This window comes from Equus asinus, chromosome 5 (assembly GCF_041296235.1).
Source record: "Equus asinus isolate D_3611 breed Donkey chromosome 5, EquAss-T2T_v2, whole genome shotgun sequence".
Taxonomy (NCBI): Eukaryota; Metazoa; Chordata; class Mammalia; order Perissodactyla; family Equidae; genus Equus; species Equus asinus.
Genome location: NC_091794.1, coordinates 102,734,928 through 102,747,793, shown reverse-complemented (window position 1 = coordinate 102,747,793; position 12,866 = coordinate 102,734,928). Strand labels below are relative to the sequence as shown.

The 12,866-nt window shown below is 48.7% G+C and overlaps 1 protein-coding gene across 11 annotated transcripts in view; it reads left to right on the top strand.

The window, feature by feature from the left end:
• FHAD1 (forkhead associated phosphopeptide binding domain 1) overlaps nucleotides 1–12,866 on the top strand; it is a 130,805-nt gene that overhangs the window by 40,950 nt on the left and 76,989 nt on the right. For all 11 annotated transcript variants that reach the window (XM_070511002.1, XM_070511000.1, XM_070510999.1 and 8 more), the window contains 2 exons: nucleotides 9,015–9,124; nucleotides 12,249–12,485. In XM_070511002.1, coding sequence (XP_070367103.1) covers nucleotides 9,015–9,124; nucleotides 12,249–12,485 — 347 coding nt within the window. The remainder of the gene's footprint in view (nucleotides 1–9,014; nucleotides 9,125–12,248; nucleotides 12,486–12,866) is intronic.

The following is a 12,866-nucleotide window of genomic DNA, read 5'->3' as shown; positions in this document are numbered from 1 at the left end:
GGCTGCCGCTGGGGCTGGGGGGCCGGCTTATGGCCGTGAGGATGGGTCTCGGGTTTTGCTTATTTTCCCTGATTCTAAAAGTAGAACACAATCAATTTTGAAAAAATTGAGGATAAACAGAAAGTAGGAAAACAGTTACAGATCAGCCATCACCCTCATCACCTGGTGATGACCTCTGTTGACTTTCTGGTGTGTGTCCATGGTAAGTGTGTGTGTGTGTGTGTGTCCATGGTGAGTGTGTGTGTCTGAATATATGACTGTGTAGCAGAATCTGAATTTACACACTTTGACTCAGATGTGCAGAAATATTGGCAACCGAAATCCCATTGCCTTGGGAGGTTTTTAAATATTTTATTCCCGTTTTACAGGCAGGAGCAGACTGGGGCTCAGTGAGGAAAATTGCTTCCCCAGACGTGCTACATGCAATCTAATTGAATCAAATGTTTTCTAGTCGAATTTAAGGCTAGTTATCTCAGTGGCCGTCACTCACAGCCTGGTCACTTTGGGGACACACAGCCTTTAGGCTTTCCTTGCATTACCCTCTGCTCCCGCAGGCCTCATGGTATTTGGGGAGGAGCCTTTCTGTCTGTCACCATCCTCCCGGCCAGCCTCATGGGCAGAGCAGCCAGCTCGACTTAATCCCTGTCAGGATTCCCAGGTTTCCCCCATGACCTCGGGTGTGAAGGTCCTGTTCTCTGACCTCTGTGTCCTGGCTCCAGCTCCCTCTGAGCCCCCAGAGCTCTTGGTGGCTTCACAGCCTCTGCTGGTCTTGCTCAGGACCATTCACCTGGCCACCTCCCTCAGCCACCCAAGCAATAGTTATTATTGTGAAATAGACAAAGTGAGGAGAGAATTAAGTGTATGTCTACAGTTTACATCATCTCGTCACCATCATCATCACTGTGAAATGAACCCTCATGTTCCTACCACCCAAGTTAAGAAATTACTCAGCCGTTTCCCCCCAACATTTTACCATGAAAAATTTCAAACGTGCAGCAAAGTAAAAAGATTTTACAGACAAACCTCACCTAATTCTACCATTAACATTTTGCTGTGATCTTTATTACATATTTGTTTATCCATCTGTCTATTCATTCATTAGTCCATTTTTTTGGTGCATTTCAAAATAAACTGCACACATCTGTAGTCTTCCCCCTAAATATCGTAGCATATATCCCATTAACTAGAGTTCAATAGTTTTTGTCTTTTGATGTAAAATTAACACGCAATGTGTATTAGTTGTTAATTGTTCAATAACAAATTCTCCTAAAACTTAGTGGCCTAAAGCAAAAAACAGAAAAAGCCCACACACATATTATGTTATATGGATTCTGTGGGTCAGGAATAAGGGAGCAACTTAGCAGGACGGCTGTGGCTCAGGGTCTCTCATTAAGGCTGCAGTCAAGCTGTTGGCCAGGGCTGCAGTTGTCTGAAGGCTTGACTGGGGATAGAAAATCTGCTTCCAAGATGGCGCACTCGCATGGCTCTGGGCAGGAGGCCTCAGGTCCTCGCCATGCAGACCTCTCCAGAGAGCTGCTGGGGTGTCTTCATGGAATGGCAGTGGCTCTCCCTGGGCAAGTGATCCAAGAGAGCAAGATGGAAACTGCAATGTCCCTTATGACCAAGCCTCAGAAGTCACTCTCTGTCATTTCCACGATATCCTATTGGTTACACAGGCCGGCTGTATCCAATATGGGAGAAGACTACACATGGCCTGAATACAGGAGGCAAGAAGTATTGGCAGTCATCTTGAAGGCTGCCTACCACAGTCTGCCCTCTGGTCCTCAATGACTCACCCCCCTCTCACATGTAAGATGCCCTCACCCTCTCCCAGGGTCCCCAGAAGTCTCACCCCACTACAGCGTCAGCCCACATTTCAGAATCTCATCATCTAATCAAGTCAGGGGCAGATGGGGCTCATGGGCCTAGTGCCTTAAGTTCAGCTCCTCCAGTACCCTTTCTAGCAATCCGAAGACCTGTGAGCTAGAGAGACAAGTTGTCTGTCCCTCACAACGTCCATTGGTGGGACAGACATAGCATAACTGCTGGGGATACCACTCTTGTTCAAAACGGAGCAAAACAGGAGACACATGGGAGTCACTGGTCCAAAGCAGTTCTGAAATCCTTCCGGGAAAATGTGGGACGTTCCTTCCTTAGGCTTCAGTCCTACTCTTGCCAGAGATGACTTTTCCAGGGCTCTTGGCTCTGCCCTCTGGCCCCTTAGTTCTGCCCCCAGAGTCATCCTGCCTCTTGCGTGAAAGGTATCACAGCTTGGTTTTATAGTCTGCTTCCTGCCTGTAGAAGCTTGGGGATCCAAAGGCTGCTTTTACTTCTCTGGGCCTCTGTCTCTGTCAGTCCAGGTCGGCAGCATTTCTCACTGGGTTCACCCTGTTAGGCCAAAGCTGTGCCTACAGGTTTCTTTGACACCAGCCTGTCTCTGCCTTGGGCTTCTGCCGAGACCACTGCGGGACAGTGCTCACAAGTTCCTGAGAAGCCTGAGCTTTGACCCAATGGTCCTCTGAGACACCGTTCTGGATCCTTCTGTGATCTTAACAAAGGGTTTTACAGTCACATGCTCAGCTTCATCTTTAGACCACATTTTCCCGAGAGCGCCCTGGATTTGTTCTCTGCCCAGAACCTGTTTCTTCCGTTTCATTGGCCATCTGGAGAGGCGGGGAACTCCCGAGCCCACTCAAGTCTGGGCTCCTTTTGGTTTACCAGTGCTTCCTTCAGCCCCTTTCCCCCCCTCACGTTTCAGTGTAAGTAGCAAGAAGGAAGCAGGTGGCGCCTTCCAACGCTCCGCCCAGGAGTCTCTTGAGCTTGATCACCCAGCTCCTTAGGAACGTCATCTCCTTTCCTCATCACCACAGGCAGTGTGTCATGGAACTTGCTGCCACCACATAACAAGGATCCCATAACCCCAGGAACATTTTCCTCACTTTCCTGTGAGACTTCCCTCACTGCCTCCTCGAAGGCCAGTGGGCTCCTGCTGACAGACTCTTCAAGCTTTCACTAAGACTCTTGGCAGACGTCCTCCAGGTTGTGGCCACTGTCCCATCACAAACCACTCCACATTTTAGGATTATGTTAAGGTATCACCCCACTCCTGGTGCCAAAATCTGTATTAGCTATTTTTGCTGCCTAACAAATTACCCCAGGGCTTAAGGATCTAAAACGACAGTAAACATTTATTATCTCATGGTTTCTCCAGGTCAAGAATTTGGGAATGGCGTAGCTGGGTAGTTCTGGCTCAGACTTTCTCTTGAGGTTTTGGTCCTGATGCTGGCTGTGGCTGTGGTCACCTGAAGGCTGACCTGAAGCCAGAGGACCCATCTCCGGGATGGTTCTTCCACCTGGCTTTTGGTAGGAGGCCTCAGTTCCTCATAAGCTGTGGGCAGGAGGCCTCATTCTTCATCATGGGGACCTCCACACAGGCTGCTTGAGTGTCCTCATGACATGGCCACTGGCTCCTCCAGACAAGTGTCCTGGACGCAAAGCAGAAGCGGCAGTGTCTTTCATGGTCTAACCTCAGGAGTCACACTCTGCCGTTTCTGCAGTATCCTTGGTGACATAGATAAGCTCTAATATGGACTGAATTGTGTCCCCTCAAAATTCCTATGTTAAAGCCCTAAGCACGGTACCACAGAATGTGCCTGTAAGAGGTAAATAAATTAAGATTAGAGCATTAGGGTGGGCCCTAGTCTGATATGGCTGGTGTCCTTATAAGAAGAGAAACACCAGGGATGCCCACACACAGCGAAGAGGCCATGTGAAGACACAGCAAGAAGGCGGCCATCTGCAAGCCAAGGAGAGAGACCTCAGGAGCCAACCCTGCCGACACCTCCATCTTAGACTTCCAGCCTCCAGAACTGTGAGAAAAGAAATTTTTGATGTTTAAGCCACTCGGTCTATGGTGTTTTGTGATGGCCGCCAAGCCAACTGATACAAAGTCCATCCAGGATTGGAGAAGACAATACGAGGGTGTGAATACCGGGAAACAGGAAGCCCTGGGCCATCTTGGAGACTGGTTACCACTCAGTGGAAGGCACCCGTCCTGAGTGCGTGCTCCTGGCCCCAACAGTTGTGTACACCTGTGAGACCCAAATTCCTATCAAGATATGGAACATTGCCATCACCCCAGAGAGGTCCCTCATGTCCCTTCCTGGTCAATTCCCAGCCCCCAGGGGCAGTCACTCTGCCGAGTTCTTTTTCTGCCACGGCTGAGATATTCCTGTTCTAGAATCTCAAATAAACAGAATCATGTGGTCTGTGTTCTTTCCTGAAAGGCTGTTCTCACTCAGCATGATATTTCTGAGATTCATCCATTTCGTTATGTGTATCACGAGTTTGTTCCTTTTTATTGTTGAGAAATTCTGTTGTATGAACACATATACAGGTTTTTTATCCATTCTTTTCTCGTTGGACACGTGAGCTGTTTCTTTTTTTCCTTTCTTTTCTCTTTTTTACGCAGCCATTTTAATTTTTCCACTGTACCCAGTGGATCTTGCCACCTGTTTCTCAGGGCCAGGTGGAACTTGGGACCCTCTGAGGGCTGTACATTCTCCCTGGGAGGTGCAAGAGGAGTCGTCCGGCCCGGAGGTCCTCAGGTCTCCCTGGGCCTCATCACCACGGCCTCCCACCTGGGTCTCATCTGTCTCCACAGTTTCTCCCTCACTCCCTGGTGCTCACCTGTCCTCAGAAGGGTGCTCATCTTCCTGTTGGGGAGTCCCCTGATGTCAGAGAAGGGCTCTCCTCTTCCGGGGTGGGGTTGGGGGCGGGCAGTCCCCTGATGTCAGGCTCTGGGCCTCTCTGCTCCATGCTTTGGAGTAAGCTCTGTGCTCCAGCCCTCCAGGCTGGCTCTTGATAGAAAACGCCTATTTCTGAGGGTTCTGAGAAAATCCATTCCTCTCTCAACACAGCTGGGCTCTTCAAATAAACTTGTTTTGCTCTTAGACTCCTGCCTTGCTTTAGATTTGAAAAAATCTGTTTGAAAACCCAACGCTAAGGACTTATTTGCTGAGGTCAGAGTTTCTCCATCTCGGCACTACGTTATAGGCCCGGGTCATTTTTTGTTGTGGGATCCGTCCTGTACGTTGAGGGTGCTTGGCAGCATCCCCGGCCTCTGCCCACTAGATGCCGGTACTTAACGCCCCCTCAATTGTGATACACAAAAATGTGTCCAGACATCCCTAAATGTCCGCTGGGGGCAACATCGCCCTGCTAGAGTTAGTGTCCACCCTTCTCCTTCCACAGGCAATGAGACCTCAGCTCCAAGGATGAACCCTAATGACATGAGCTCCCGGGAGGTGGAAGAGGACGAATTACTGAGAAGAGAAAATATATGGGGCGATTTTTAAAAATATTATCCTGATTTATATATATTTCTTCACAATAATGGGATAAATTGAACCTAACATCAGTAACCTGCTTTTTAAAATTCAATAATCTATCATGAACGTCTTCCTGCTTCAATAAATTTACTGCGTAACGGTTAAGAGCACAGGCTCCGAATCAAATAGGTTGGGTTCAAACCTTGACTCTACTGCTTACCAGCTGTGTGACCTTCAGCAAATGGCTTGACATCTCTGTGCCTCAGATCCCTCATTTATAAAATGGAGATAATAATAATAAGATCTAGCTCATGGGTTGTTATGAAGATGAAATAGGATCCCGCATGTAGGTACTGAGCACAGCACGTGATGGATGCTGAACATGCAATAAATACTGAATTTTAAAAATTAAATTGCTATCCACCCACGATTGTTATTTAAGCTGTATTTACAACTTACGACATGTCGAAATCCAGTCCACATCCTAAAGACACAGTTCAGGTACCCACACGCTCTCCCTGGTGAGGGCTGGTCACTAGCTGATAAGTAACAGGACAGCCAGACGGTTGTTAAAACTCTGACGTCGCTTCCCTGCCGTTTGACAAACAGCTGCTGCTCGGAACGTCTTCACGTGCCTCTGTCCCCACTGCTGCTGTCTGCTGCCCCCGCCTTCCTGGCCCTCTCTGGGGGTCCCCCGCCGGGACCTCCAAATGATCCAGCAGCTGGAGGCTTTGAACTGAGTTAAGCCACTTTGGTCATCCTGGCTGTAGCCAGTACACGCGTTTGGGGCGGATGAGGGTACCAGCTGCCCCTCCTGCCTGGGGAGAAGGAAAGCGGGTCTCAGATCCAATTCTGCCCCCACACAGACTGTAGTAAACACACCTTCAGCAGCAAAGGGACCCCAAACTGTCCTTCAGCCTGTGCTGCAGGTTTGATGAAGTCCAGGCTCTCTCTGTGCTCAGAGGGCTCCGCCATCACCTGGCCGAGAAGGGCCACTCGAGGAGCCATGACAGGGTCACAGGGGCATCTGGAGTTATCCCTAGAGATGGCATCCGATGGCAGAGAGCTAACCCGAGACTGGACACCGGCCTAGTTAGGGTCAGACTTGGGGCCCTCCCTGGGCACGCAGGCCAGGGTGGGGCCTCCAGCACGTCAGCCGCCCCTGGGCCACACCTCCCTCCATTTGACGATCGGGAGCCCATTTCTAAGGTTCAGCATACCAGGTAACAGGCCACCTTTTCTCCCAATAAAAACCCATTCTTGGCCTTCAGTTTGCCGATTAGGAAAACCTCAGGTGTCGCAGCCCCTCTGGACTGTGGCCTGTCTGAGGTGATGCAGCCCGGCCACACCAGGCGTGGGGACCGCGGATTAGGGCAACTGACTGCCCCTAGGTTGGCAGTTAAATGACCTGCACACACAGAGCATCAAACAGCACCAGAGAAGGCTGAATACTTAAAAATGAGCCCCGGGCTGTGTGACAACCCTTAATGCACCCCAGGGGCCTCCAGAATTCGACTGGACGTTCAAGTCAAATCCTGCCCCACAAAAGGTTTTTTAGAAAAAAATCTCACTTCTCCTCTTTTCCTTTTATGAAAAGAAGAAAACAGTTATAGATGTTGACAGGCAGGAGGTATTAGGTTAAGAAGAGGGGAAACAAAAGGGAGAATCTTCTAGATCTGTGCTCGCTGATTCAGTGGCTGCCAGCCACAGGTGCCTGCTGGGCACCTGAAATGAGGAAGTACATGCTCAGTGTTAATTAATTTATATTTTTAAACTCGATTTTGAAATTTATATGAAATTGATATCAAATTGAAACTTCAATTTGACGCTTGTTTCAGTAACTGGAAGATTTTGAGCACGAGGGGACGGTCACTGTGGCTGAAGGGTGTGCTCCTGGGGGAAGGTGGCTCGAGACCGTGTGAAAAGAGCAATGAGAAGTGACAGCCAGTGTCAGCAGGGAGGGTGCATGACCTGAGGTCTGGCCACACCAGGCGGTGTTTGACTTTGGGTGCGTTTGCCAACACAGGCAAAGCCACTCGGGCAGAACTCAGAGGGTTTTGTTCATTTCATCTTGGGAAGAGTTTCATTTGATCGGTTTGTTTTATTCCCTATGAGGAATGGATAAGAAGCCAATCTTAAAAAGATAAAATGATAAAAAGCCCAAGATCAAAAAGCGGGATCAGGGCCTTCCTGTGATCGCAGCCCATTCTGGAGTGTAGACAGCAGGTGCGCTTGGTCCTCCAGGCCATGTCCCATCGTCCAGCATGCAGGCCATGCCTTCCCCAGCCACCGTGGGCCATCGGCAGTGTCCACAGGTGATGCTGGGGCCCACAAACACGTTTGAGACCTGGGAGAAAAATCATTGGCTCTGAAATGCATAAATGGAAAATGCAGAATAGAAATGAATAAATGATTGAATAAATGCTCACGGATGTGACAGTGTGTACTTAATTCATTGTTAATGTTGACACTCATTACTGTTTCATTACCTCGGAAGACAATTGGTTCAGTTTCTCACTGCACAAGAAGAGAAGAATGCACAATGATTGCCCGCAAATCATAGACAGTTGGAAATTTAAATATGCCTCTCAGAGCCAAGGGATCTCAAAAGCAGAGTTACAGAAATCCTTTCAAAAATTTCTACGCCACAAAAAAATGTATTCATTGATGTGAGTCAGTTGTGATATGTTTGATATGATATTGAGTGGGACGCCCAAACATAACAATGCCAGCACCCCTGAAAGTCATAAACAGCCCTTGTAATATTGGGGGTAAATAGGGAAAAAATCAGGAAAACCTAAATGCCTAGTTACTAGTAACTAGTTACTAGTTACCCCCAACTGGGTCCTAGTTACGTATGTTTGGGCAAACTTGTGCAGTGGACTCTGGTGCTACCAGTAAAAAGAACACAGTGTAGCTACAAATGCTGACATGGGAAGATGTTTTTAATATCTTGTCAGGTGCAAAAGCAAACTGGAGAAAGATCTCTTTAATAGAAATCCACTTTGTGTTTTAAAGGTGTAATTGCAATAAAAATAGCTAGCATTTAGTGCTAGATGCTCTATATCAGGGGTCAGCAGACTTCTTCTGTAAAGAGCCAGATGGTAAATATTATAGGCTCTGTGGGCCATATGGTCTCTGTTGCAACTATGTCTCGAGTCTGCTTTTATGGCTGGAAGCTGCCATAGACAATATGTGAATGAATGACTGTGTCTGTGTTCCAATAAAACTGTATTTACAAAAACAGGCAGAGGGCCTTATTTGTCCCTAGGGTCGTAGTTTGCCAACTGCTGCTCTCCATCATTATTTCATCACTTCCTCAAATAGCCCTTTATAGCAGAGACTGTTAGTGTCGCTAAGTTATATATGTGGAAACTAAGCCTTAGAGAGAGGAAATGACCTGCCCAGGGTCATCGGCTTTCACGTGGCATAGGAAAAAGTCTAGAAAGAGACACATCAAAGTGAATCAGCTCGGTTAGCACTGGGGAAAGGAGTGAGGCAGCTCTTTCTAATACTTCTGTAATGCCTTCATTGCTGTTCAGTGAACATATACCCCCCTTTGTGATGTTTTCATTGCATAAGATGTAAATCTCAGGGGGAAATGAATGTGAAGGTTAATCTGAAAATATTGAGGACCTTAGGGAAACTCACGCTCTCTCTGTGCTCTCTTATCTTGTGCGTTAGTGTGGACCAACGCCGTGGAACTGTCAGAACCATCCGTGGCTGAGGGAATTTCCGGGGCAGGACCCTCCCGGGAGATTTACATGGACCAGGACCTGGCCCAGGAGGATAAGGTGCGGGGTGTCGGGGGGAGGAGAGAACTACAGCAGCTAGCAGGACCATCGAGGCATTGCCGCCCCTGCTGCATGTTCTCTGTGGCCGGAAGTGCCTTTTCACTACTTCCAGGAAACCACCTCTTACTCCCAGGACATTCAACCAAAAGTTTGGTAACTGCTCATTTTATCCCAAAGAACAACATCTACAACCACACAACGTATTGAGCACCCACTATGTGCTGGATCATGTCCTGTACACTTGGCATTCCATTGTCTTGTTAATCCTCACTGTATTCAAAATAGATTTTATCACTCTCACTTTACAGATGGGGCAACTGGAGCTCAGAGAGAGTAAGTAACTTGCCCAAGGTTGCACAGCGTGAGGGGCAGAGTTGGGATTCAAACCTAGATCTGGTTAACTTCGAAGCTGGTACCTCTAATTCCCACACAGTTACCACTTGATCAACCACGAGTGACGGCACAGTGGTGGGGAAAACATTTCCTAGCAGAAAGAAGTGAGCACTGAAGTTAGAGAAAATTGAGTGAAGAAAGAGAGAGACTTGTTTAAGAACCAGAGAGGTTTAGGGAGTGAAACAGGAACAGGAGCCAGAACAGGTGAATTCAGGCGATCTGGGAACGGACCAGGTTGGATTCCTCCCCACTTAGACACAACCTGAAAATTAGCCTAAAAGAAGCATCCAACATATCTTGCTGTCCTTGAGGACCAGGGCCCGAGTCGGCAGCACTTCTTAGGGTCGGTGAGCATTGGACCCCCCTGGGGTTCTTGGCAGACCCAGGAATCTGCAACTTCAGGGTGCAGGTGGTTCCGACACAGGTGTCCCGGGGCCAGATCTGAGAAGCGTGGCAGTAAGGTGAGGCGCCAGGCGGGGATGCTGTGTCAGCTATCTGCTGCTGTGTAACGAGCCACCCCAAGACTTAGTGGCTTAAAACAGCAGCTTATTATTTCCCAGGATCTACGGGTTGACCTAGATGTTGGTGTCCCCCAGCCTCACTCATGCTACTGCAGCCGGCTGGTGACTGGGAGGGGCGATGGTCTCATGTGACCTCATTCCTATGTCTGGGACCTCAGGCAGGAAGCCTGGAATGCTGGGCCTCTGCATGTGGATTTTCGTGCTGGGCCTCCTCACGGCACGGTGGTCTCAGGGTTCCCAGGGGGGCGGGACAGAAGCTGTACGGCCTCTTAAGAACTCGCCTGGAGGTTGCGACTTGCCCAGCATCACTTCTGCCACATTCTCTTGGTCAAAGCAAGTCACGGGTCCAGCCCCCAGTCAGGAGGTGGGGAAAATAGTCTTCACCACTTGGCGGCAGAAGCTGCAAAGTATTTGTAGCCATTTTTCAATCCACCTCAGTTGTTAAACTGGAGATATAAGGTAACCACATTTATAGTTCTTTCTATTTATGAGCCATTTATGTCCTGACTTGCCAGGACTCCTTCAAGTGCAAGTGACAATAAACAAATTAGCTTAAGCCAAAAAAAAAAAGCATTTATTGGCTCAACTTATTGGAAGATTTAAAGACCTGCTAGTTTCAGGCATGGCTCGATCCAGGAACTGAAAAGATGTCATCAGAACACTGCCGATCTCTCTCCTCTGTTTCCCTTGGAGCTTGGCTTTCTACAGCAGGCTGGCTTCATGTTTTGGAAAAGACAAACTCAAGCATACAAGCCTATACATTTAAAATTCATGATCAAAAGGAAGCAAGACCATCTTCCTCTGTAATGCACCCATGAAATCTCTGAGAAAACTCTGATTGACCAGCCTGCACATGCTGGTCACATCCACATGGGGAGGTGGGACAGGAAGGAGCAGGGTACATGGTTTTCGGTCCTACCAAGACCACATGGAAGGGGGAGCCCTCCTTCAAGGAAGGGCAGAGGGTCCTCACCAGAAAGTCAGAAACCACAGCTGCACACCTCACTCCACATGCTTCTTTCTACTTCAGCACCCAGCACAGGGCCTGGCACAGAGTAGCTGCTCAATAAATGTTTATTGACTGAATAATTAATAAGCACCAGGCTGAGCATGGTGGCTTTGGGCCATTTAGAATTGGGTGCAACTGGCAAGCTGCCCAGGAGTACGGAATCTGTTGGATGCTGTCCCTTGAAATCTTCCCACAAGCATTCGAAGGACCCACAGAAAGACCCTGGCAGCAGTTGGCACTGCCAGACGGGCTTCTTCAGGACTCAAACGCTGTCCTTCCCCCGGTCAGGGAGCTGGAAGGTCAGGAGGCCAACTGGCCGGCTCCCAGGCAGTGAGCTTGCCTAGAAATTTCCCTTGACCTCCTTCCAGCCAGTGGAAACTGTGGGAAGAGCAGGATTCCCTGAAAAGCGGAAATTCTGGAGCTGCATCTGGAGAATTGTTTTTCGGTCTTTCTGACATTTTATTGATGACTTCTGGTGAGAAGTTTGGGGGAATTTTTTCCCTTTTTGGGGAAACCTAACAAATTCCTCAGCTGCAGAGCGTTTTCTTTTGGAGGGATAGAGGACTGGGCTAATTGCACCTGTGGGTAAAATCTGCCAGCAGCCTTTTCTCCGGCCCAGAGTTCACAGGAGCCCGCACCATACGTCACCCTCCTGTCTCGAGTGCTTTCCACATCCAGTTACCTGGAACAAATTTTTATGTGAATAACCAAAAAAGGCGGGAAGTACCAGAAGAGTGGAAAGGGGAAAGAAACATTTCAGAATGTGCTAAATTTTTTCAGTTAAATAATAGCCCTCCTTATAGGCAGAATGTGGTCGCATAGAATGTCGTTTCCTCATTCCTTTCCTGGGCCCCTGTGTGCTAAGCTGAATGTTATAAATTAAAATAGTATACATAAACTCTCCAGCAACAGAAGTTCCCAAGGGGGATGGTTGTTCTCAATATGGAAGTGTAATTTTCGGGGAAAGGAGAGTTTTGGTACCGTTATAGGAGTCTATGCACAAGCATATCATTTTAACCAAACTCCTGTCTCCGAGAGGTTTTCCAAGTGAGGAAGACAGCCTTGAAAGTCTGCCCATCTCTCCCTGCCCACCATCACCTTCCCAAAAGAATTACACCGCATTTTCCTCCTTTTTTTGTGATGGGCTCAGCCTTGTACCCAGACCCACACCGAGTAAACTTCCCGTCTGGCCTCCACCCAGGACGAAATCATTCTGCTGCTGGGAAAAGAGGTCAGCCGTCTCTCGGATTGCGAGCTTCAATCCAAGTACAAAGACTCTGTGATTGCAAGCCTGCAGCACGAAGTGGCCAACCTGAGTCAGAAGCTGTCGGAGACGAGCACGTCCAGGCAGAGCGAGAGGATGATGTCGCAGAAGTTCCAGGTTCTGGATGAAGACATCGACTCCCAGCAGAGAGAGATCCAGAGCTTGAAAAGCCAGGTAGGACTCGGGGACAAGTCGGTGGGGGCCTTAGAGTCTCGACAAGAGGTGACAGCTCTCAGGTAGAGCCCGGGGAGCACAGAGGGAGCCGCCAGATGGTTAGAATGGGGGTAGTCTTCATAGCATGCTGGATAAGAGCGCACATCCCAGGAATGAGAGTTGTGGCAAGTTCCTAGCCTCGTAGAAACAGGAGCGACTTTCATTAAGCGCGGACCAGGTGCAGGCACTGGGGCATGCACTTTAGATGCATCAGCCTGTCTGAACCTCACAATCCTCTGACACGCCCCATTTTACCGATGAAGAGACTGAGGCAGGCTCAGAGACACCCGGGGACTTGTGATAGCTTGCACAGCAAGTCAGAGGTGGCCGTGCAATTTGGAC